General features: G+C 34.4%; 2 protein-coding genes across 2 annotated transcripts; both read left to right on the top strand.

The window, feature by feature from the left end:
- Window positions 1-6,175: 6,175 nt before the first annotated feature.
- LOC119247082 (olfactory receptor 6C76-like) lies at window positions 6,176-7,111 on the top strand. Its single transcript, XM_037513298.1, has one exon. It carries the CDS (start codon window positions 6,176-6,178, stop codon window positions 7,109-7,111), a length of 936 nt encoding a protein of 311 aa, XP_037369195.1.
- A 7,791-nt stretch (window positions 7,112-14,902) lies between these two features.
- Window positions 14,903-15,844, top strand: LOC119248450 (olfactory receptor 6C76). The gene has a single exon (XM_037515405.1). It carries the CDS (start codon window positions 14,903-14,905, stop codon window positions 15,842-15,844), a length of 942 nt encoding a protein of 313 aa, XP_037371302.1.
- Window positions 15,845-22,141: the final 6,297 nt, after the last annotated feature.

Below are 22,141 nucleotides of genomic sequence, written 5' to 3' on the forward strand. Positions count from 1 at the left end.
AAACACTTAAAACTTAAAAAGATTATTAATTAGCAAATATTCATAAGGCAATAGGTTACATGAATGTATTTTTAACTATGAAAGGAATTACTGAAAATATGCAACTCTTTAAAACTGTGCATCCAGACATTAAAAGATTTTATTTAAGTAACATTTTTGTATGTATAAACCATTCATTTAGTGTGTGTGTGTTTGTGTGTGTAATTCCATACATAGCTTATTAGTATATGGAAGAGTTTACTTTTCAGAACACACAGTGGAAGGGACTGACAACATAAGCAAATCAAATGGCGAAGCTTTGTGCTTTATTAATATTTCCCTCACCTGTAAACAAACCCTGTGTTATTAAGATTACCAGAGGAGGGTGAGTGCTAGTGACAAAGCAGGGAAGGAGAATAATGTACAATGTTGGAGGATTATGAGTGGTTTGGTTGTAGATGTGATGTGGCAACACACATTTGAAGAAGTTTGAACTCATATCCCTAAATATCACACAGTGTTATAAACTAAACTAAAAATTAAAAATAATACAATTTGAATATTAAATAAATAACAAGCCTTCAAATTTATAATTTCAATTTGACATCTTTGTCTTTAAACTGGTATATTTACCATTAATTTTTTTGTGAAAATAAATATAGTTAAGTTTACTTTTAAAAATTTTTAGAACTAAGCAATACATCACCAAATGAGGATAAATATTCCACAGAAAGGTACATACACACCATTTTTTCTGTATCACACAAGATTAAAAATATCTGTCTTTTTAAAGTTAAATTTACGTTAAAATATTCATTCTTATTAAAGTATAAGATGCAAACAAATCTGAAAATATGCATGAATAATTTATTCATAAAATCACAACCTTGCAGCAATTTTTGTAGAAACTTACTCTCATTTCCCTGATGATAAGGGATGTTGAACATTTTTTCATATGCCTGTTGGCCATTTGCATCTCCTCTTTGGAGAAATGTCTTTTAAGTTCTTCTGCCCATTTCTTTACTGGATTGTTTACTTTGTTTGGTTGAGTCATGTGAGTTCTTTGTATATCTTTGTGATTAGTCCCTTATCAGTTGTATGGAGTAAAAAAATTTTTCCCACTAATAGGGTGTCTCTTTGTTTTGGTTAATGTCTCTTGTGCTGTGCAGAAGCTTTTCAGTTTGATGTAATCCCAGGTGTTTATCTTTTCCTTGACTTTCTTTGCTTTGTGTGATGACTCTTTAAAGATGTTACTGAGATGTATGTCTTATAGTGTTTTACCTATTTTTTCTTCTATATATTTTATATTTTCAAGTCTTATGTCCAGTTCTTTTATTCATTTTGAGTTGATTTTTGTGCACAGTGAGAGGCAGTGGTCTAGTTTCATTATTTGCATGTGGTGGTCCAGTTTTCCCAGCACCATTTATTGAACAAACTGTCCGTGTTCCATTGCATATTCTTTGCTCCTTTGTCAAAGATTTTGTCCATGTAAGTGTGGCTTTACTTCTGGGCTCTCTATTTGGTTCCATTGATCTGTGTGTCTTTTTTTGTTTCAATACCAAACTGTTTTAATTATTACAGCTTTGTAGTACAGCAAGAAGTTTGGAAGTGTGATACCTCCATTCTCTTTTGTTTTCATCAGCAGGGCTTTGGTTATTCATGGTTTTTTGTGGTTCCATATGAATTTCATGAGTATTGGTTCTATTTCTTTGAAGACTGTCATTGAGGTTTCTATTGGAATAGCATTGAATCTGTAAATTGCTTTTGGTAGGAAGGCCATTCACCTGGTCGTTCACCTGGAAACAACCAGGTCGTTCACCTGGAAACAACCCAAAAGCCCCAAAATAGTTGATTGGATCAAGAAGATGTGGCACATATACACAATGGAATATTATTCAGCAACCAAAAAGATAAACTCATGCCATTCACACCAACATGGAGGGAGTAGAAGGAATTATGCTCGGTGAAATAGTCAGAAGGAAAAAGAAAAATATCAGCTGGTTTCACCTATAGCAGGAATATAGGGGAGCCAAATAGACATCAGTGTAAAAAAATAATAACAATACAAAGCACAACAAAGCAAAAACAGACTATTATAAATCAGGGGAGGGGGAGAGGGATCAGAGGGAGGGAGGGAGGAACACAGGGGACTGAGGTGATGGTGCACGGATGCACTGGTGAAGGAAATTCTATGGGGACTACACCTGAGGGGGTGGGGGAAAGCAAACATTGTTTAAAATGAACAATGATATAAAAAATAAAAAATTTAATAAAAAAGTATAAGTTTATTCACGAAAATTTTTGATTAAATATATTAATAAAGTATGACAACAATAGATGTATATATTCAGTAGATAGCATAATTTTAGACTTTACATGTATCTATTTAGAAAAACATAATTGAATATCACTCTGCTCCACAAGGCCATCAGAAAAATATCAAGACCAAAAAATTGGAGAAAATAGAGCCTCCCTGGGGTGCAAGGGTTATGCACAGTACTATGAAGCTATCCACAGCCTCTGCAGCACTAGTCAATCACTGGTGAGGGAGCTGGCCTTTATGGCCCAGCAGACCTCTTGGTCTCCCCGCTGCTCCCATCAGTAATGTACTTCAGTAGATCCTCCAGGTCCTCCTGTTCTGTTCCCCCCTTTGTCTCTGGTGAATCCTTTTAAGGCCCTGCAACCCTGGCCTACTGTGCATAAATAAATATCTCTTTTTTAAAAAAGTTGTTTTGTAACAAAACATAATCATGAAACAAGCCTCCAATCATGTCTGTCATATTGTCTTCATTAAAAGGATATCACAGGCCCTGCCTCAAGGCTACAAGCAGCAAGAATTGTGAATGGTGGAGACTTCCTAAAGTCTACCAGCCTCGAGGATGTGGAGAAAAAGGAACTCTCCTGCACTGCTGGTGGGAGTGCAAAATGGTCCAACCACTATGGAAAGCCGTGTGGAGATTCCTCAACCTGCTAAAGATGGAGCTTCCATATGATCCAGCAATTCCACTCCTAGGTATTTACCCAAAGGACACAGAAACATTAATTCAAAAGGGTGCATGCACCCCTATGTTTATAGCAGCACTGTTTACAATCGCTAAGCTTTGGAAACAACCCAAATGCCCCAAAATAGATGACTGGATCAAGAAGATGTGGTCCATATACACCATGGAAGATGACTCAGCATTCAAAAAAGATAAACACATGCAATTTGCAGCAACATGGATGGCGCTGGAAGGGATCATGCTCAGTGAAATAAACCAGAAAGAAAAATACCAGATGATCTCACTTATGGCAAGAATGTAGAGGATCCAAATAAGGGATCAGGAAAAAAAAGACTAATTATAATAAAGTAAAAATCAAAATCAACAGGCAGCTATAAATCAGAGACACACTACAGGCAGGGAGAAGGAGGTAGGATCAAAACAAGGGTGGGAAGAGCACAAGGGACCATGTTGATAGCTCATGGGTGAATGGGTGGTAGGAATTTTACAGAGACTATAACCAAGATGAAAATGCATTCATTTTGCAAAAATGAAAAATGATTTAAAAATATGTAAATAATTAAAATAAATAAAGGTAATAAAAAAGAAATACAATGTGGATTTTGGTTTCAAAAAATTCTATCATAAATGTCTTTCAAAATAAAACAATCAGCCTCAGCCACCAATAGTCCTTCCCCAGTCTCACAGGCTGCTCTGACAAGTTCAACAGACAGATGCTTCAAAGGTCAAAAAGAATTAAAATTTGGCATTGTAATAAAATACTGTACAAAAAAACAAAAATGAGAATTAAATAATTCAGTAGCTAAAAACAATGTACCAGAGTCCAACTGGTCTAATAGGAAAATGAGATAAACATAAAGAAATGGTGCACAGCTGTGCTTGTCTCACTTTCTAAGTAGAAAGAAAAAATGCTTAAGGGTGTTTTCAGAAAATCATTTCATGAGTTCATGTTTAGATGTCAGTCTCCCAATTTTTATTTTATCTTGATGTGCCAAAAGACTTATCTAAAATAGACACTCAATGTCAATTTGTTAATAAATAAAATTTTGATGACATATTTTAGGTCCTGTGATCTTTTCCCTTTTCTATTTTCTGCTTCTTCACAAGAGCATGCAATTGGGTTATATTATCTTGATAGTTATTTATCTCAGGTAAAAATAAAACAAGCATTATAAATCCATAATTAATCTAAGGCTGCTATTTTCTTACTATTATTCTTTGCATTAACAACTCTCTGATGTTTGTTTGGTAAAAATTCTTTTCCAAGGACACTTAATTAAAATTATTCCACTGAACTTGAGTGTGCACGCATCATCACTCTCCAGGGGGTGTTTAATTGCTTTCCTGCAAGAATTCCCTGTGACTTTGTTGAGGAGAAAAAAGAAGCAAACAGATAAAACCTGTCTGTCTGTTTAGGGAATAATAGAAACCCGAGTTTTCTGGCTGAAAGGTAAGGAAAGTTAAAAAAAAAAAAATTCCCAGAAGTTGCTATGGGTCAAGTAAAATATTAATAGATTTTCTTAACATGTAAGGTTATTTTTATGGATGTTGTTATTTTATAGATATTTGCGGGGGGGGATATTAAATGCCTGACTTTCAATGATGCCACTTGGAACAGTTCTTGCACAAACAGTTCTTTCAAGGATTTTCTGCCTCACAAATTTTTACTTATTTCCATGCAACTCAAGTCTTTCTTATAGCTATAATTTCTCTTTTCCCACTCATTCATCAACTCGTCATTTATCAACTAACTACTGCACTTAACCAATCAAATATATGACTTTGTCACCTCTGTTTGCCTGCTGTAGAGTTACTAATGCCTAGATTCCACATCTTTCTTCTGTAACTTAATTTTATATTTTGAAAATCTTGCTCCATACCAGAAAAGTTTAGTCTCTGATTCTACCATAGAACCAATTAAAATCATAGGACAAATACATATTTTCTGGTGTGTGCTCCCATTTCCATGGCTTCCAGCTTTCCTTCTAAACAGCACATTAATACCAGAGACTGTTACTCACTGAACAATTTTGCAACAGTACTTGTGTCTTAGCCTTTCAGACTTAACGGGGGTTGACAACTTGGAACTTCCCAGAGAGCTCTGGCAAGGCCCTATGTCATCCACCCTTTTCAGGATCCCAAATTGCAGGACCTTTTCAAGGCTTGCTTGCAGCCACTGGGAGTGTGTCGCCTCACAACAAGACGTCTCCAGCCTCGGAAATAAAGTTTCTCTTGGATGTATTCGTCAATAAGTTCTATCTCCCCTTATGAAACCTGGATCATCCCACTAATTCCACCTCTGTACCATGTGAGTATGTGATTCTTAAGAAAATCAAAATCAGTGACTAGCTGCGAATCCTATGCAATGCTTCAAAAATAATACAATACTGTCACCCAAAAGAAGCAAGACTACAGAGTGCTTGGGTTTGAACAAATTGTTTCCACAAGGGATTATCTAATTGTAAATATATTTTTCATTCTCAACTCATTTATTTTTCCTTTTATTAATAACTTTACTACTTAGATCAGTTAACCGTAGTTGTTAGAGTCTCTTCTGAAAAGCAATAGGTTATTATATAACTCAGAAAGGAAAAACTTTAAATTTGTTTTTCTTGTTTATGGTTATAGAAAAATTGCTTTTGATAGTCAGGACTCTTTTGTTATTATTAATGCTTTCTATAGGATGGAATGAGTTTAAGCACATTTAAAAATCATGGAGAATAACTGAAAAGAAAAAACTTCATACTCATTCATCTTTAGGTGATCATTAGAACTTATGGTTATTTAAGATATTTTAATAAAAATGAAATATGTTACATTCTAGAGTGTTCTTCCTAATTCTAAGCATATGATGAAATTTCAAAACCTTTAAATATCAAACCACATTTGAGAAGTTTTCTTACACAGATGTGTTTAGTAGACGTCTCAGGTGTCTCAATATAAATGGCTAACTATATACAAGATAAAGGATAATAAATATTTTTGTTCACACACACGCGCACACATATATATATGTATATATATATATATATATATATATTTAGAGTTCAATACAAATTGGTGGCTGATTTATTGGCTCATTAAAGGTCATATACTGTCTAAAGCTGCAAAAGTGATTTTAAAAGTAACCTTAGACTCACTAAATCATTTTTTCTTGTTGGCATTTCCAGACTTGAAAGAGTCAGAAGAAAGAAATGAAAAATCATACATCTGTGACAGAGTTCATTCTTCTTGGGTTGACTGATGACCCAAAACTAAATATTTTGATTTTTCTCTTTCTCTTTGTCACATATATACTGAGTATAACTGGAAACCTGACAATTATCACCCTTACCCTGGTGGATGTACACCTCAAAACTCCTATGTATTTCTTCCTTAGGAATTTCTCTTTCCTGGAAATCTCATTCACAACAGTGACTATTCCGAGATTTCTGGTCAGCCTTGTAACAGGGGATAAGACCATTTCCTACAATTCATGCATGACCCAGGTATTTTTCTTCCTACTCCTCGGCTCAACAGAATTTTTTCTCTTGACAGTTATGTCCTATGATCGATACGTAGCTATCTGTAAACCGTTGCATTATACAACAATAATGAACAGCAGAGTCTGCAACCAGCTTGTGATCAGTTGCTGGCTGATTGGATTTATCATTATTTTTCCACCTATAATACTGGCACTTGACCTGGATTTCTGTGACTCCAATATCATTGACCACTTTACCTGTGACTCTTCTCCTTTGTTGATGATCTCCTGCACAGACACTTCCTTACTGGAGCTCATGGGGTTTTTCATGGCAGTATTAATAATCGTGGTAACCTTAATACTAGTGATCATTTCCTATGCATTCATCCTTAAGACCATTCTGAGAATCCCTTCTGCTGAGCAAAGGAAAAAAGCCTTTTCCACTTGTTCCTCACACATGATTGTCGTGTCCATTTCTTATGGAAGTTGCATTTTCATGTATGTCAAAACTTCGGCAAAGGAAGGAGTGGCTTGGACCAAGCGGATAGCCGTGCTCAATACCTCTGTGGCCCCAATGCTGAATCCTTTCATTTATTCCTTGAGGAACCAGCAAGTAAAGCAATCCTTTAAGAACTTAGTCAAAAAATGTTGCTCAAATAAATTTTAATCATAAAGAAATGTATGGCCTGAACTTTACCTGGAACCGATGACAAACACAAAATGATCATTACTAAATTTCTCTATTAACTACTGTTCAACTTGTTTTCTTTCATTCTTTGCTCTCTGTTGTTCCTATTTGACCTAACTTGGTTCAACTAATTTTTTTTATTATGTTTGTATGCCCTGATCGTTTGTTAAGCCTGAATGTTTTGATGTCACATAGATGAGACTGACATTTCACAAGAATGCCAGAATTCAGTTTGAACATGTACTGAAGAACTATCACTACAGGCACAAATCCAAAGCTAAAGAAAAGTAATCATCAAGAAATTCCGAAAAAAATATTTAAGTCATAAACACAGAGTATTAAAAGAAGCTTTCCTGGGAGGTTAAGTTCCCATTTTCCAGTGTCTCTTTTCGTCCCTGTGTCTCCTATAGTTTTTGTGTTTTTCGATGCATAGGTGTTATATCTTCATATTCAATTTCATACTCTAAAATTGCAACATTTTCATTTATTGTTTTATAAAGAAACGTCCAAAGTTACTACAAGTATGGATTGGATATTTGTTAGATCCTGCTACCATCTCCAGTGGCTGCATAACCCGCTGCTTTCTTTTAATTTACTGACGCTGAACCTGTAGCTCATCTGAAGCTGCTTTGGAAAGAAACTATCTTGTCCTATGTTTCATTAGTTCGAATTTCTGCTCTTTTTGTAGTTTTTGTAATTGAAACCATATACTCTCTAACTTTCAGGTAGTCTCAGATTGAATGGGACGCCAACGATACAGTGGTGTGCGCTGTTACCGTGATTACAGCCACAGCCACTGCTGTTTTCACCCCAATGTAGATTTGAAAAGGCAGGAATTTAGTCCTTGAACTATTGGGGGTTTTGTATCACGAAGCCATAGAAAGGAATTCATATACAGGCTCTCAGATAAATCAGTGGAGAGAAGCAAATCTTTATTTAGAGAACAAAGAGGTTTATTTAGAGGGAAAAGGAACAGAAGCGAAGACTCCAGTGCAGGGATGCCAGGGAGGGGTAACAGACACGCCCAGGCCCGTGTCTAGGAGATATGTAAACCTTTTTTCTCTATTCTAAAGTCTGGTCACCTCTCTGTGTTAGCTCTCTCTGCACTTCCTTGAGAGCGTGTCCAGCTTTACAGCTCTTACCTTACCTTCTGTCACTGCCCCTGTCCAAGGTCTCTTAAAATATACTGTTCTTATTACCCTTAAAATGTACTGTCCTCATTAGCCCTCCTGGATTTCTCTGCCCTTATCTCAGAAGTCTATTTAACTCTTCCAAAGTCCCTTCCAGCACGTCCCTGAAGTTGCCAGCTTATAACCCTAATTTACTATGGGAGTCAATACCCTAAAATGTTTTCCAGGTGTTCATATGTTTACATTCTTTACACACACACACACACACACACACACACACAATCTTTCAGAGTTTTTGTGGCTATTGAACGGTGTGATTTTTAACCATGTTGGCACTATGCAAAGTGTGACATAAATCTTTCCTATAAGAAGCAAGAAGGTTTTTTAAAAAATTAAAAATTTAAATTCCATAAGATCCAGTTATCTCACTTCTGGATATTTACCTGGAAAAATACAACACCACCAATTTAGAGAGATAAATGTACTCCCATGTTTATTGCAGCACTATTTACAACAGCTAAGAACTGGAAACAACTTAAGTGCTCATCAATTGACAGTGGATAGGGAAGGTGACACATATATACACAATGGAATACTATGCAGCTCTAAAAAATTAAATCCTGCCCTTTGAAAAAAACATAGACAAACCTGAGGAAATTATACTTAGTGAAATGTGATTCAGAGAAAAGAAAACCCAATATGATTTCACCTATAAGTGGTATATAGAGAAAACAAAAAAATAAATGAGTTAAATAAAGTAAAAATAGATTTTTGGACTATAAAAATGTTGTAATATATGTATATATACATATATTTATATATATTCACATATATATACACATACACAATAGAATAGTACTCCTCTATAAAAAAGATTAAATTTTCACTTTGAAACTACAGGGATGAACTTGAGATACTCATGCTAAAGGAAATAAGCCAGAAAGAGAAAGACAGATACTGCATGATTTCACTGTACTTTGCATACAGAGAAATTAAACAAAGGAAGTGACAGTACTAAACCAAAACAAACCCTAGCAGTAACGGCAGAGTTGAGGCTACTGGATGGGACTTGCAGTGTGGGGAAGGGAGCTCAGTAGAGAGGGCTCCAGTGGCCTGTGCAGGGGGCTTTGGGCTCTTTGGCGGCCGCTGTCGTGTGGCAACTTACATCTCAGGAAGTATGAACACACACATTTTGTAAACCAATGACACCTCAATCTAAAAAAAAGAAAAAACTCTGTCGTACTTTATTAAATCATTCAACTGAAAATGAAGGTCCTTCCCTAACTGCAGAGAACATACACTGTACCCACAAAACTACTTCTTCATCCTGATTGTGCTATAGAATCAGCTCAGTTGATCTAGGTCCCAATGAAATTCTGACCTCATAATGTGTGTTTGCCTACCAAAATCTACATGAGAACCAAAGTAAGACTCTCTTCTTTCAAAATAATTATCAAAAGGATAATTTGAAAGATAATCAAAGAAGAGACTATTTTTCCCATTGCTTTATACAAAGTTTAATATTAAGTACTACAAAGTTTAATATTCTATATTCCTCGAACACCCAATTATGCCCAAAGGGATACAGTTAAAGAGTTAACAGAATAATCCCACACAAACACTCCTGTAACATATTCAAAAACACATGAAATTTTAATGTCTGTTTCTTTTGCAGGAAACTTCTTTGAAAAACCTCTGTCTCCGAGAAATACCAGGAAAATCAAGATATTTAAATTCTAAAACAAAATATTTTTCAGAATACATTCATTAGATTTTCTTGTTTTTTAGTTGTAAGCACCAAGTATTTAGAATAACAGAATTTTTCATCTCATTTAAGGATAGCGAAAAAAAGTAGATATGCCACTAACCTTCCTTCCCCATAGTTATAACACATAATGCTAATAAGTTTCAAAATTATTTCTTGAACAATGAGGATAAGACCTCAAAATCCTCCCTAACATAATGCTAACCCTAAGAGCTGAGCTATGTTTGGTTTCAAAATTTTCAAATTATTAATGTTGGCCTCATATAATGACTTAGCAATTTTTCCTTCTTCATTTTTTGAAGACTTTGAGAAAGATGGATTTGCACCCTAAAACTGCTTACTATAAGATCTGAGGGTGGGGGACAGGTAACAGCTATCATATTATTGACTGAAATCAACTAATAATGACCACTAAGTTTTCACATGGGAACTGCAGGAAATCAATTTCCAAAATACTTTAGATCATTTCTTCCAACATGATTTGTCTAAGGGGAAATACAGATTCCTGTTTTTTCCAAGTTCACCATCTTTTCTCTAATGCCTCTTCTTTCTTTTTTCCTAATTCAGTGTATGCACATTCACACATACACACTCACACACACACACACCTGCATGCACATCTTTAATAAACTCCTTAACTCATATAATGATTAGATTATGCTACATTCAATAATATGACTGTTTCAGATTCATGTTATGAGATTTATAGCTGAAGTTGATGAAATAAAATTTGTGTTTAATATTACAAAAGGACATAATGATTTTTCTTCCCTTATATTTCAAGTAAATAATTATTCTCATTATTCATCCAGATAGGGAAATCAGCAATAACTCTTATTTGTTACTATAGTTTATAAGGCCAGATTGTTATGGAACAAAAAGTGCCCAATGACATATAAGTGCATAAATAAGATGTGGTACATATGCACGATGGAATATTACTCAGCTATAAAAAAGATGACATTTATCATTTGCAACAACTTAGGTGGAACTGGAGAAGATTATGGTAAGCAAAACAAGTATCACATGATTTCCCTCACCTGGGAATAGTCAAAACAAACCCTGTGTTATTAAGATTACCAGAGGCAGGTGAGTGCTAGTGACAAAACAGGGAAGGAGAATAATGTACAATGTTGGAGGATTATGAGTGTTTTGATTGTAGGTGTGATATGGCAACATACATTTGAAGAAGTTTGAATTTATATCCTTAAATACCACACAGTGTTATAAACTAACTTTACCTCATAAAAAATAATACAATTTGAATATTAAAGAAACAAATAACATATGGCCGCAAATTATAAATTCAATTTGACATCTTTGTCTTTAAACTGGTATATTTACCATTAAATTTTTTTGTGAAAATAAATATATTTAAGTTTACTTCTAAAAATTTTTTTTTTTTTAAAGATTTATTTATTTATTTATTCATTTATTTATTTATACAAGCACTGGGTACAGTCAGAAGCGCGGGAGGGTGAGAGAATTCACCAGAGCCAGAGCAGGGAGCAGAGCAGGCAGAAGGACCGAAGCACACTGCTGAGGGGAGCAGCGGGCGGCAGGAGAGGTCTGCGCGCCATGTGGGACCCTCCTCCGGTGGCCGGGGAGCAGCTGGGGATTGAACCGGCGCTGCAGAGGCTGCGGGCAGCTTTGCAACCCAGCGCTCAACCGCTGCGCCACCAGGGAGGCCTTCTAAAAATTTTGAGAACTAAGCAATACATCACCACATTAGGATAAATATTCCACAGGTATATGCACACCATTTATACTGTATCACACACAATTAAAAGTATCTGTCTTTTTAAAGCTAAATTTGCATTAAAATATTCATTCTCATTAAAGCATAAGAGGCAAACAAATGTGAAAATATGTATGAATAATTTATTCATAAAATTACAACCCTGTAGCTATTTTTGTAGAAAAACTTACTCTCAAAAGGTAATAGTCACATCACATAAAGGCAACCTTCTTAAAACAAAAGATACATGATGTGATTTTTCTTAAATGAAATGTCTCTACATTACTGATAAAGTCTATAACAATGCAATTATAGATTAAAAATCTATATTTGAAGTACCGGTATTGGTTACACAAAAGTAATTTTCATATCCTAGCTTTCACTTATACAATATATTCAACAAGAATATATTATTTCTAAAGTTATTTTTTATAATGCATTTATTCATTATGGAATAAGCTCTATTTGCTCATTAATACATTATTACAATGAATCTTTGCTTTCATGCTAATGTGTTGGAAATAATATAGAAGTGTAAAGGTGAAATTTGAGTTGCTTCTAAATTTAGATATATACCAGTTACTTAGCTGAGTTGATAAAATAAGAAGTACTTTCTAAAGGAAAGGTTAGCTGACATATCTCAAAGTTCTAATAATCATAAAATTGTGGCATCAACTGTGGAACCAGATGTTTTTTTAAAACTGATTCCCCTCAGTGCTATGAATGATAATACATTGATCATATGAAAATGACCACCTGAAAATGTTGGGTTTTTTTTTTATTGCTAAGCAGCCCCATCTCCAAATACCCATTCATTACCCCGCTGGATCATCGCCTCAAACTTCTCCTGGGACACAGGACTCATAATCAACCAATTAAAATATATTTATCAAAGTTGCTCTAGTGTATAATTCATTAGTGTCCTATTACTATTTTCCCAAAAGTCATTAGGAATTTGTCTCAAAGAATATTTCTGCAGCACGACTATATTCCCCTAACAAAACACATCAAAAGTCTTAGGTTTGTTTTTTTCCTAAGGAAAATAAATGAAAATGGTTGTGTGTGAAATATTGGAAGAGCCGATCAAAAATGAGTCTAGATTGTTTTTCTTCCATAAAAATGAAACTTTCATCTGAGGTTTTCATGTTAAGATATCAGGTGCGATATTTCAGGATTCAGATTGGAAGCAATGGTGGGGAAAACAAGAGGAAACTATTCCACTGAGTTTAGTGAGAAGAATACCAAGGTCTTTATCGAAGGGAGCAAGGGGAAAGATATTTCTCCACATAGCATTAACCTATTGCTTGTTTTCCGATTTAAGGTAATTGAGTATCTTAGTTTGGATCCAATATTAAGCTCTACCCATCCATCGTTTTACAAACTGTAAGTATTCTCTGTCTATTCCTAGTTGAAGTTTCCCCTTCTTTTTATTATCACAATGGATTACTATTGTTTATCCTCTCTCTCTCTTCATTTTCTCTTTCTTTTTCACAAAATGTATATTAACGTATTACGTACATGTATTTTACTTAATATATGTAATGTATGTATACATATATGTCCTGCATTTATATTTTTATTTTATTTTTTTAAAGATTTATTTATGCATACAAGAATTGGGGTGCAGACCAGAGGTGGTAGAAGTGAGAGGATTCACCAGAGACAGAGCACGAAGTAGAACAGGCAGACAGACTGAAAACACTGCTGAGGGGAGCAGCAAGACACGAGTGGTCTGCTGCGCCATGTGGGTATCTCCCTGGCCAGCTGGGAATCAAACCTGCACTGCAGAGACTGCGGACAGCTTCACAGCTCTGTGCTCAACACACTGCACCACCAGGGAGGCCCGCATTTATATTTCAGATGGGGACATAATGAAGCATGAAAATGAATGTCAGAATATGTCGGTTTAATATTGGTACATTTAGACATTAGAAAGACATAAAGCATGTACCTGTCATAAGTGTCCAAGATAATTCTAAATAATGTATGTAAAATATGTGTATGTTTTATATTTAAATTCTATGTTTAAATTCTATGTATGAATATCCCTGTACTTCATTAATATATCTTGTGAACATAATTTCTGATGCTCAACTATTAAGTAGGATTTTTAAAAATGTATTTTATTAGGAATTTTGAAACAAGAAAATTTTACTAATTCCACTTTCATGGAAAGAAACTTTTTTAAAAAGTCAAAATAGAGATAGTGGTTCAGAAGTTCCATTAATGTTTAGAAATATGTGTAGGACAATGAAAAATTTGGGCACCATTTTCATAAACCATAGTTTAATGGGGCCACCCTGGTGGCGCAGCGGTTGAGTGCTGGGTTGCAAGGCTGCCCACAGCCTCTGCAGCGCCAGTTCGATACCTGGCCACCGGGTGAGGTTCCCACATGGCGCACAGACCTCTTCTGCCGCCCGCTGCTCCCCTCAGCAGTGTACTTCGTCAGTCTGCCTGCTCTACTCCCCACTCTGGCTCTGGTGAATTCTCTCGCCCTCCTGAGCTTCTGACTGTGCCCAGTACTTGTATAAATAAATAAATAAATCTTTTTTAAAAAAACATAGTTTAATATAAACAAAAGTTCACAATTCAACTTTATAATGACTTACCCTCCAGTTTTTCACTAGGAAAAGGGTGATAAATAAATAAATACACCTGTCAAGGGAGTATTTACTACTTTCCAGAAAGAACATTAAGAATTTTCACTAGAAAATATTAATCAGTGTTGGCTTAATCACAGATTTCCATTATCACCAGAAATCGTTCTGCCTGGAAAATGTGACATTTTAAATAGCATACTTTCTTCTATATTTTAGCTAAAAAACAGGAGAAGATTTTTTGTTGAAGCAACAAGTTTTGCAACAATTGTAAGAAACCGACACAGAATAAACACATAGGAAGGAATCACAGGACATTTCTCAGAATAATAAGATTGCTATTAAACAGAAAAAATGTACCTATTAGATCAATAATAAACTTGTGAAAAATGCATAGAAGGAATTTTTTGAAGTCCCAGCTACTTCTTGTGAAAAGTTATCATTTTCTGAAAAAAAATAGGTATAGCTATTTATACTTGGCTGTTTCATTATTTTCTCTCTTGACCACAGCAGTATTTTCTCAATAATCGAGCACCAGAAATGAAAAATAGAACATCAGTGACAGATTTCATCCTCCTGGGTCTGACTGATATTCCAGAATTACAGCTTGTGATTTTCTTCTTTCTGCTTTTCACCTATTTACTGAGTGTTACTGGAAATCTCACTATCATCATTCTTACCCTGCTGGATTCCCACTTGAAGACTCCCATGTATTTTTTCCTCAGAAATTTTTCCTTATTAGAAATTTCATTTACTTCTGTCTGTAATCCTAGATTTTTGATCAGCATCCTCACTGGAGACAAATCTATTTCTTATAATGCTTGTATAGCTCAGGTATTTTTCTTTATCTTCCTTGGTGCAACAGAGTTTTTTCTTTTGGCATCCATGTCCTACGACCGCTACGTGGCCATCTGCAAGCCCCTCCACTATACCACCATCATGAGTAACAAGGTCTGCTACCAGCTGGTCATTTCCTCTTGGCTGGCTGGGTTCTTGGTGATCTTCCCACCACTCATCATGGGCCTTGAGCTGGATTTCTGTGACTCCAGGGTCATTGACCACTTCACCTGTGACTCTGCTCCTTTGCTGCAAATCTCCTGCACCGACACAAGTACCTTAGAGCTCATGAGCTTCGTTTTAGCTGTGATTACTCTTCTGTCCACTTTGATGTTAGTAATTCTCTCCTACTCTTACATTCTCAGAACAATTTTAAGAATCCCCTCGGCCCAACAAAGGAAAAAGGCCTTCTCAACCTGTTCTTCCCATATGATTGTTGTCTCGATCTCGTATGGAAGTTGCATCTTCATGTATGTGAAAACATCACCAAAGGAAGGAGTTGCATTGACCAAAGGGGTAGCTATGCTGAACACCTCTGTGGCTCCTATGCTAAACCCATTTATTTACACCTTAAGGAATCAGCAGGTGAAACAAGCTTTTAAAGATGTTGTGAGAAAGATGTTTTCCTCAAAAACATTGGTCTGACTTTAATTTATAACTAAAGCACAATTTTAACTGGAGAGACAAGTAATTAATTTTTATATCTCCTCTATCTTCTTTTTTCCTCCTCAGTAATGCAATTATTTATGCAATTTTGGATTCAATGTTTTTACATTACTAACTCTCCTTACATTAATTTAAGCACAAAAGGGTGTGATCTGTAGCATTATCCTACAGCATAACACAAGGAAATTACTAAAGTCATTTTCTATATTAATGTATGAACTATAAATAATATACATTGTGGTGATATTTATCAATGTCTATTATATCAAACAGAATATGACATTAACATTTATAGCTGTTAAATCATAGAACTATACATATATATGAATTCACCTGCATATGTTTGTACCTAAGCATTTTTATATTTACATGTGAAATTTATTACATACATGTGCTCTACTTTAATTTAATTTCATTTTCTTTCATATGATATTTAGATGAAACGTATGGAACACAGGAATGATTTATTTACAAACAAGAATTAAATTAAGAAAGTTTAGAATGAACTTTAATAGTTTTGTTTTTAGCAATTTATTGTATGAATGCTTAATTAAGAATAATTAAGATATGCAGAGACTGATTTTGAAATAAAAAAAAGAATAATTAAGATAATAAACTATGATACTAATACCATTTCATGTGTGTATGACATGTATAATTAAAGTATTACTTAAAAGGAGGCAATGGAATGGAATCATGTTTCTATAAAACAATTCTTTTTTATATTAGATTGCATTTTGATATTCTTTTTTGATTTTCTTTTTTCTTTTTTCATTTTATACATTTTTTACATCATTTTTCATTTTTGTACAATATATGCATTTTCATCTTGGTCATAGTCCCCATACAATTTCCACCCCCCTTGTTTTGATCCTACTCCTTCCCTCCACCCACTGCAGTGTGTCTCTGGTTTATAGTTGCTTGTTGATTTTGATTTTTACTTTATTATAATTAAGATAATTGCATGGTAATAAACTCATGCAATTTGCAGCAACATGGATGGCGCTGGAAGGGATCATGCTCTATAAAACAATTGTGCAAAGAGTTAGCACATGTAGCTTGGTGATGAAGCTCTCTAGGGAACTTTACCCAAGTTTGTGGTCTGTAACTCTAGAGCAATACAGTATCTTAGCTAATAGTATTGTCATATCTCTTTTGTAAATTGGTTTAATCTTGTTTTGATTACCTAGTGTAACATGGAGAATTATATTTTTGCAAGCCGCATTTTAAAATGAAAACCATATTATCCAAAGATTTAGATAATCTAAAGATTATCTAAGATTTTGATAATCTTAGAAAGATTTATAATCCCAGAAAATTCGTTTTATCTCAGGAGTCAGAAAGAGCTCACATTTGCCATGAATGATTGCTGATCAACCTCACTCTTGTGTTTCTCTCTCTCTGTTTTTTCTGGATCATGCATTTCTTTGTTTTGTTTCTGTCTTCCTTAACATGGGTATTTTTGTCACATAAAAAGTATCACAGTGCTTTACAAGCTCTAGACTACTCATCAATTTATGGGAAAAAAAAAAAGAGAGAGAGAGAGAAGAAACCCAGGCACCAATTCTAAGAGAATTACCAGTTTCAAAGAATTGATTGACTCATCTTTGAATGGGTGTTAATAACTTACCATCTCTTTAATCCAAGAGGCTCAGTTATGTGATTCTAGACCACAATAGATGGTTAGTTTAAATGTGTTGGTTTTAGGTCATCTGGATTTGTACTTATTGCTATCCTTTGTACACTTAACATTCTGCTGGTCATACTAATGGTGGTTGGTTATTATAGCTGTGTTAATCTCATTCTTGTTACAGTTACCTTTGTTCACATATCAGTGTGGAACACAATATTTACTGAGAGGTAGAATTGGAGGCTGGAACCTACTCTTGCTTAAAAATAACAGGGAAATAGTTCTTATGTAAAAAAAAAATACATCATCCATTTTTAAATCAGTAATTTACTTGGTAACTGTGAATAGATGTGGGTGTGACATGGTTATGTCTCAGGGGCTGTGAACCCATTCCTCTGAATCATATACATGCTGTACACCAATGTTACCTCAATTTTAAAAATCTGGGTAATATGGGAATGTATATTACAAATGTATGGAAAGCATGCAGACCTGCAGCTATAGAGACCCTTTCAAAATAAAAGTGACCTACACATTCTTTAGAGAAAGACATACTCTTGGTAAATTTATACTAGTACAGTCTTGTGTAAGAAACATATTTTATCAAATTTGTATTATTATCTGTCATATTCACATGCGAGTCAAATATTTGAATCACAGTATATATTTAACCACTTTAAAAAGGTTACTAGAGCCTAGAATTTTCAGGTGTCTTATATATGTAGCCACATTCTCAGCATCAGCCTAATAAAGAACTGAGGACAATGGGGTGGTTTAAATCATGAATATCATTTTTTTTCTTTTTACCTAAATTTGAAGACACATGATGAATCATCCCTTCCCATTAAAATTTCACTATTGATTTCTAGTTTATAGCATTATGATCAGATAAAATTTTCTGTTTTACCTCAAAGTCTAAGAGTTTAATAGGATTTCCTTTTGAATAATTTTGTAAACATAAAAAGGGCACATTAAAAGAAGGTGAACTTTCTTGCACCAGTTTATAGAGTACATTTCCACTAAATCTTCTATACAAAGTATGCTATTTAGGTATTCTCCAGTCTTTCATTTTGCTCGTTTTACTCCTTTAAGTTCCTATCACAGATTGAAAGATGTAGATTAAGTTTCATTTGTTTATGTTTTTCCTTGTAATTTCTACAGTTTGATACCAAAGTTCATCAAAGATATCACATATACACACAAGAAGAGACTGATAATTTCCAGATATTAGGAAACCAAATCCAGCAACATGTAAAATTAATAACATGCATGACCAAATACCTTATTTGAGAAATCCAATAGTGAACAAATCTATTATTATAATTTAATATATTAAACCTCAAAAGTGATAAAAATTAAAAGAGGCATAAAAATATTCTTATGCCAAGTAATGTTACTGAGTAAAAATACAGACATTCGGTAGGAGGAAATTTCTTCTCTTTTATAATTTATTTAATTATTTATTTTTAAGGTAATATTGGGGTGCCCCCATCAGGTATTACCACTATAATGTACCCAACCACCAGCTCACCCATAGTCCACCACCGTAGGCCAATGTGCTCCCTTCCCTCTTTTTTCTTACACCTGTTCCACCTCCTCCTGTACTTGGTCCTTCAACTCTGCAGTCTTCTACCAAGATTTAGCTTTTCAGTTTGTCTTTATCTAACTATTAATTTAGTTACTTTATATTCCACAGTCTAAGATGGAGGCAGGTTGCTCCTTAAGTTCATGAGAATTGGCACCAATTGAGAACACTTTCATGTTCCCTTATAATGATTATAATATATAATACAGATATTCCAAGCACAAAACTTCCAAACTAACATTTTCCAGGGTGAATGGTTCTTCAATTTTAGTGGCAAACTTTATAATACATACATTTCACTACAAGTTAGCCAATTTTTAGTACAAGTGCATATTTATATAATACAAACAATATGTTTAACAATGGAATCTTGCTATTTTGTACATTGTTGGTAGGATCATAAATTGGTACAGCTATTAAAGAAAGCAGTATGAAGGTTACTCAAAAAAATTGAAAATAGAAATTACATGGAATCCTGTTATCCCACTTTGGGATATTAAACTGAAAAAAAAAAAAAGGATAACACTAATTCAAAAGAATTTGTACAATTTCGTGTTTATTGAAGCATTATTTATAACAGCAAAAGCCTGAGGGTAACACATGTCCTTCAATAATTGGATAAAGAAGGCGTGGTATCTATACAAATAGGACAACACTCAGCTAAAAAAGAAAGTTATAAAAACTTGCCATTTGTAACAACATGGATGGGCAGAGAATGTATTATGTTTAGTGAAAGATGGGGAAGAACAAACACCAATGATTTTAGTCTAGCGTGGTATATAAAGAAAACATACAGATGAACCAAATAAAATTTTAGATTATAAGACTAATTATTAGCTACCATAAGATAAGGTAAAGGGGGTGAGTAAATCATATAAACAGAACCCAAATGTATGGAGAAAGAATTAGATTTTTAGTGGTGAATTTAATGTAGTTTATACACATGTTAATTTTTAATTATGCATACCTGAAACTCATATAATTCCATACTGCAACTTCACGTCAGTGTAAACATGGGGATGAAAGACCATAGATTACTGAACAACTTAAAAATGGATTTTCCTATTTGCAACAACATGGATGGAATTTAAGTTGTTGATACTAAATGAAATAAGTTACAAAGAGAAAGACAAACACCATATGAATTATCTAATATGTGGAATATAAAGAAGCAAACAAAACACAATAAGAGAAAATCTTAGATTCTGACAACAAAACAGTGGTCACCAGAGAATAAGGGAAAGTGTGTGGGAGGAAAGAGCAGAGGAGGTCAATTTGACAGCAGGAAACGGTGCTTGAACTTAGGTGTTGAGCGTCCTGTGGTATGAAACTACATCTCAAATTTACATTGTTTTGTAAACCAATGTTACATTAATTTAAAAATAATATGTCTGTAATATTTTTCCTGTTTTTCACACATCAAAAAATATTCCTATGACAAATAATGCAAATTTGTTCCGCAAGATCAATGAATACGTGGTATTTTTCCTCAATGTGTTTATAACAGTAAATAGACACTTTATAAACAGTTATGTCATGGGAGATCAGGTAAAGCAAAATATTTAATTATTAAACCTCTTCTACCCATGTGCTTAGAGAGTGTAGCAGAGAACTGAATCAGGCTGTGTTCCTTTTCTGGTTGGTAGGATTGGCACCTGACTTCCATCTGATGCTGTTGTTCTACTTTACTATCTCAGATGACAGCATGGATGCTGTTGCTTATTTAGTTATTTTGCCAAAGTATATTACCCAAGAGGCTTGTTAGAGACGTGAGGAAATAGGTCACTGAGGAACCTTAACTCATTCAGGTGATCGTTGGGTACCTCCAGAAAATTGAGGAACAGAAAAACATAAATATCATTAACTTTAATATTTGAAAGCCAACTCATTGCTCAGAATGATCAGAGCTCTTCCAGAACCCAGAGGAAGATCTTTTGTTCTCCCTCACACTGGTTTTCTTCTCTTCATGGCATAGATCAAAAGAAAATGTTTCCAAGACTTAAAATAAAAAAGTGCCTCTAACGATAGCTAATATATGGTATGAAAATGGAAAACTAGGAGCTCTCAAGATCCTCCCAAAGATGCCTGGTGAGTAAATTTAGGTTGATGATCCTGAACACTACACAGATATGAAAATTATTTTCTTTTTTGATAAATAAGATAAAGAAATATTTCTATGCATTTTCCTCCATAATGTATTTAATATTTAATGTGGAAAATTATGGACTTATTATGTATAATTCAATATCCCTTTGTATGTTTTTGCATAGACCAGTAGTCATCTATGGTGTTAGTTTATGAGAACACAAAAATACAACTCCCAACCCCCTGAAGTAATACTCAAAAAGAATATTACATCATTAAAGATATCTACATTTTCTAAATTGTAAACATTATTTTATGATGAAAATTTTTCAGCAGATGTAATTCAGTCCCTCCAAAGCAACTTTTGACTTGGTGGAAAAGTTCCCTTAATCTCAGAATTATTCTGTAAAGAACAATTTGCCAACTGAGGAAAGAGTTTCGGCAAAAAAGAAATGCTAGATATATCATAATCAGAGGACAAGGGAAATTGATCCTATTTAACAAAGGCAAAATAAGATTTGCATAGAGGAAGGAATATTGACGAGATATGAAAAGTCATAGTAATTTTGGAAACAAAGAACTCTGCTTTCCTTTCCTTGAAGGCTGTTGGTTAGCACCTGACGTTCACAAAGTCCTCATGCTCTTAAGAATGGAAGCATCACCAAAACAAACAGTTTCCATTATTTACCAAGTTCTTGCAAAACCTTGAGTGTTTAACTGAGGTAACTATGTGCCAGGTTGTCTCTGGAGAGCAATGGTCAGTAGCTTTGCTGTGTCTTCATATTAGCTGTGCTAGGCTTGTAACATTTAAATTAGAGTTTTTCTTTGTTTTTTTTGCATCCGTTTTCCTGTGATGGTCTCTGTAAGCCAAAGCTGGCTTTCCCACGTGTACCTCATGGGATTTTATAAGGCACGTGTCCATAGGCAGTAAGGAATTCATTGGATAGTGTCAGAGGACTCATTTCATTTATAGGAA

This window comes from Talpa occidentalis, unplaced genomic scaffold (assembly GCF_014898055.3).
Source record: "Talpa occidentalis isolate TD23 unplaced genomic scaffold, MPIMG_talOcc4v2.1 talOcc4.16, whole genome shotgun sequence".
NCBI classification, from domain to species: Eukaryota; Metazoa; Chordata; class Mammalia; order Eulipotyphla; family Talpidae; genus Talpa; species Talpa occidentalis.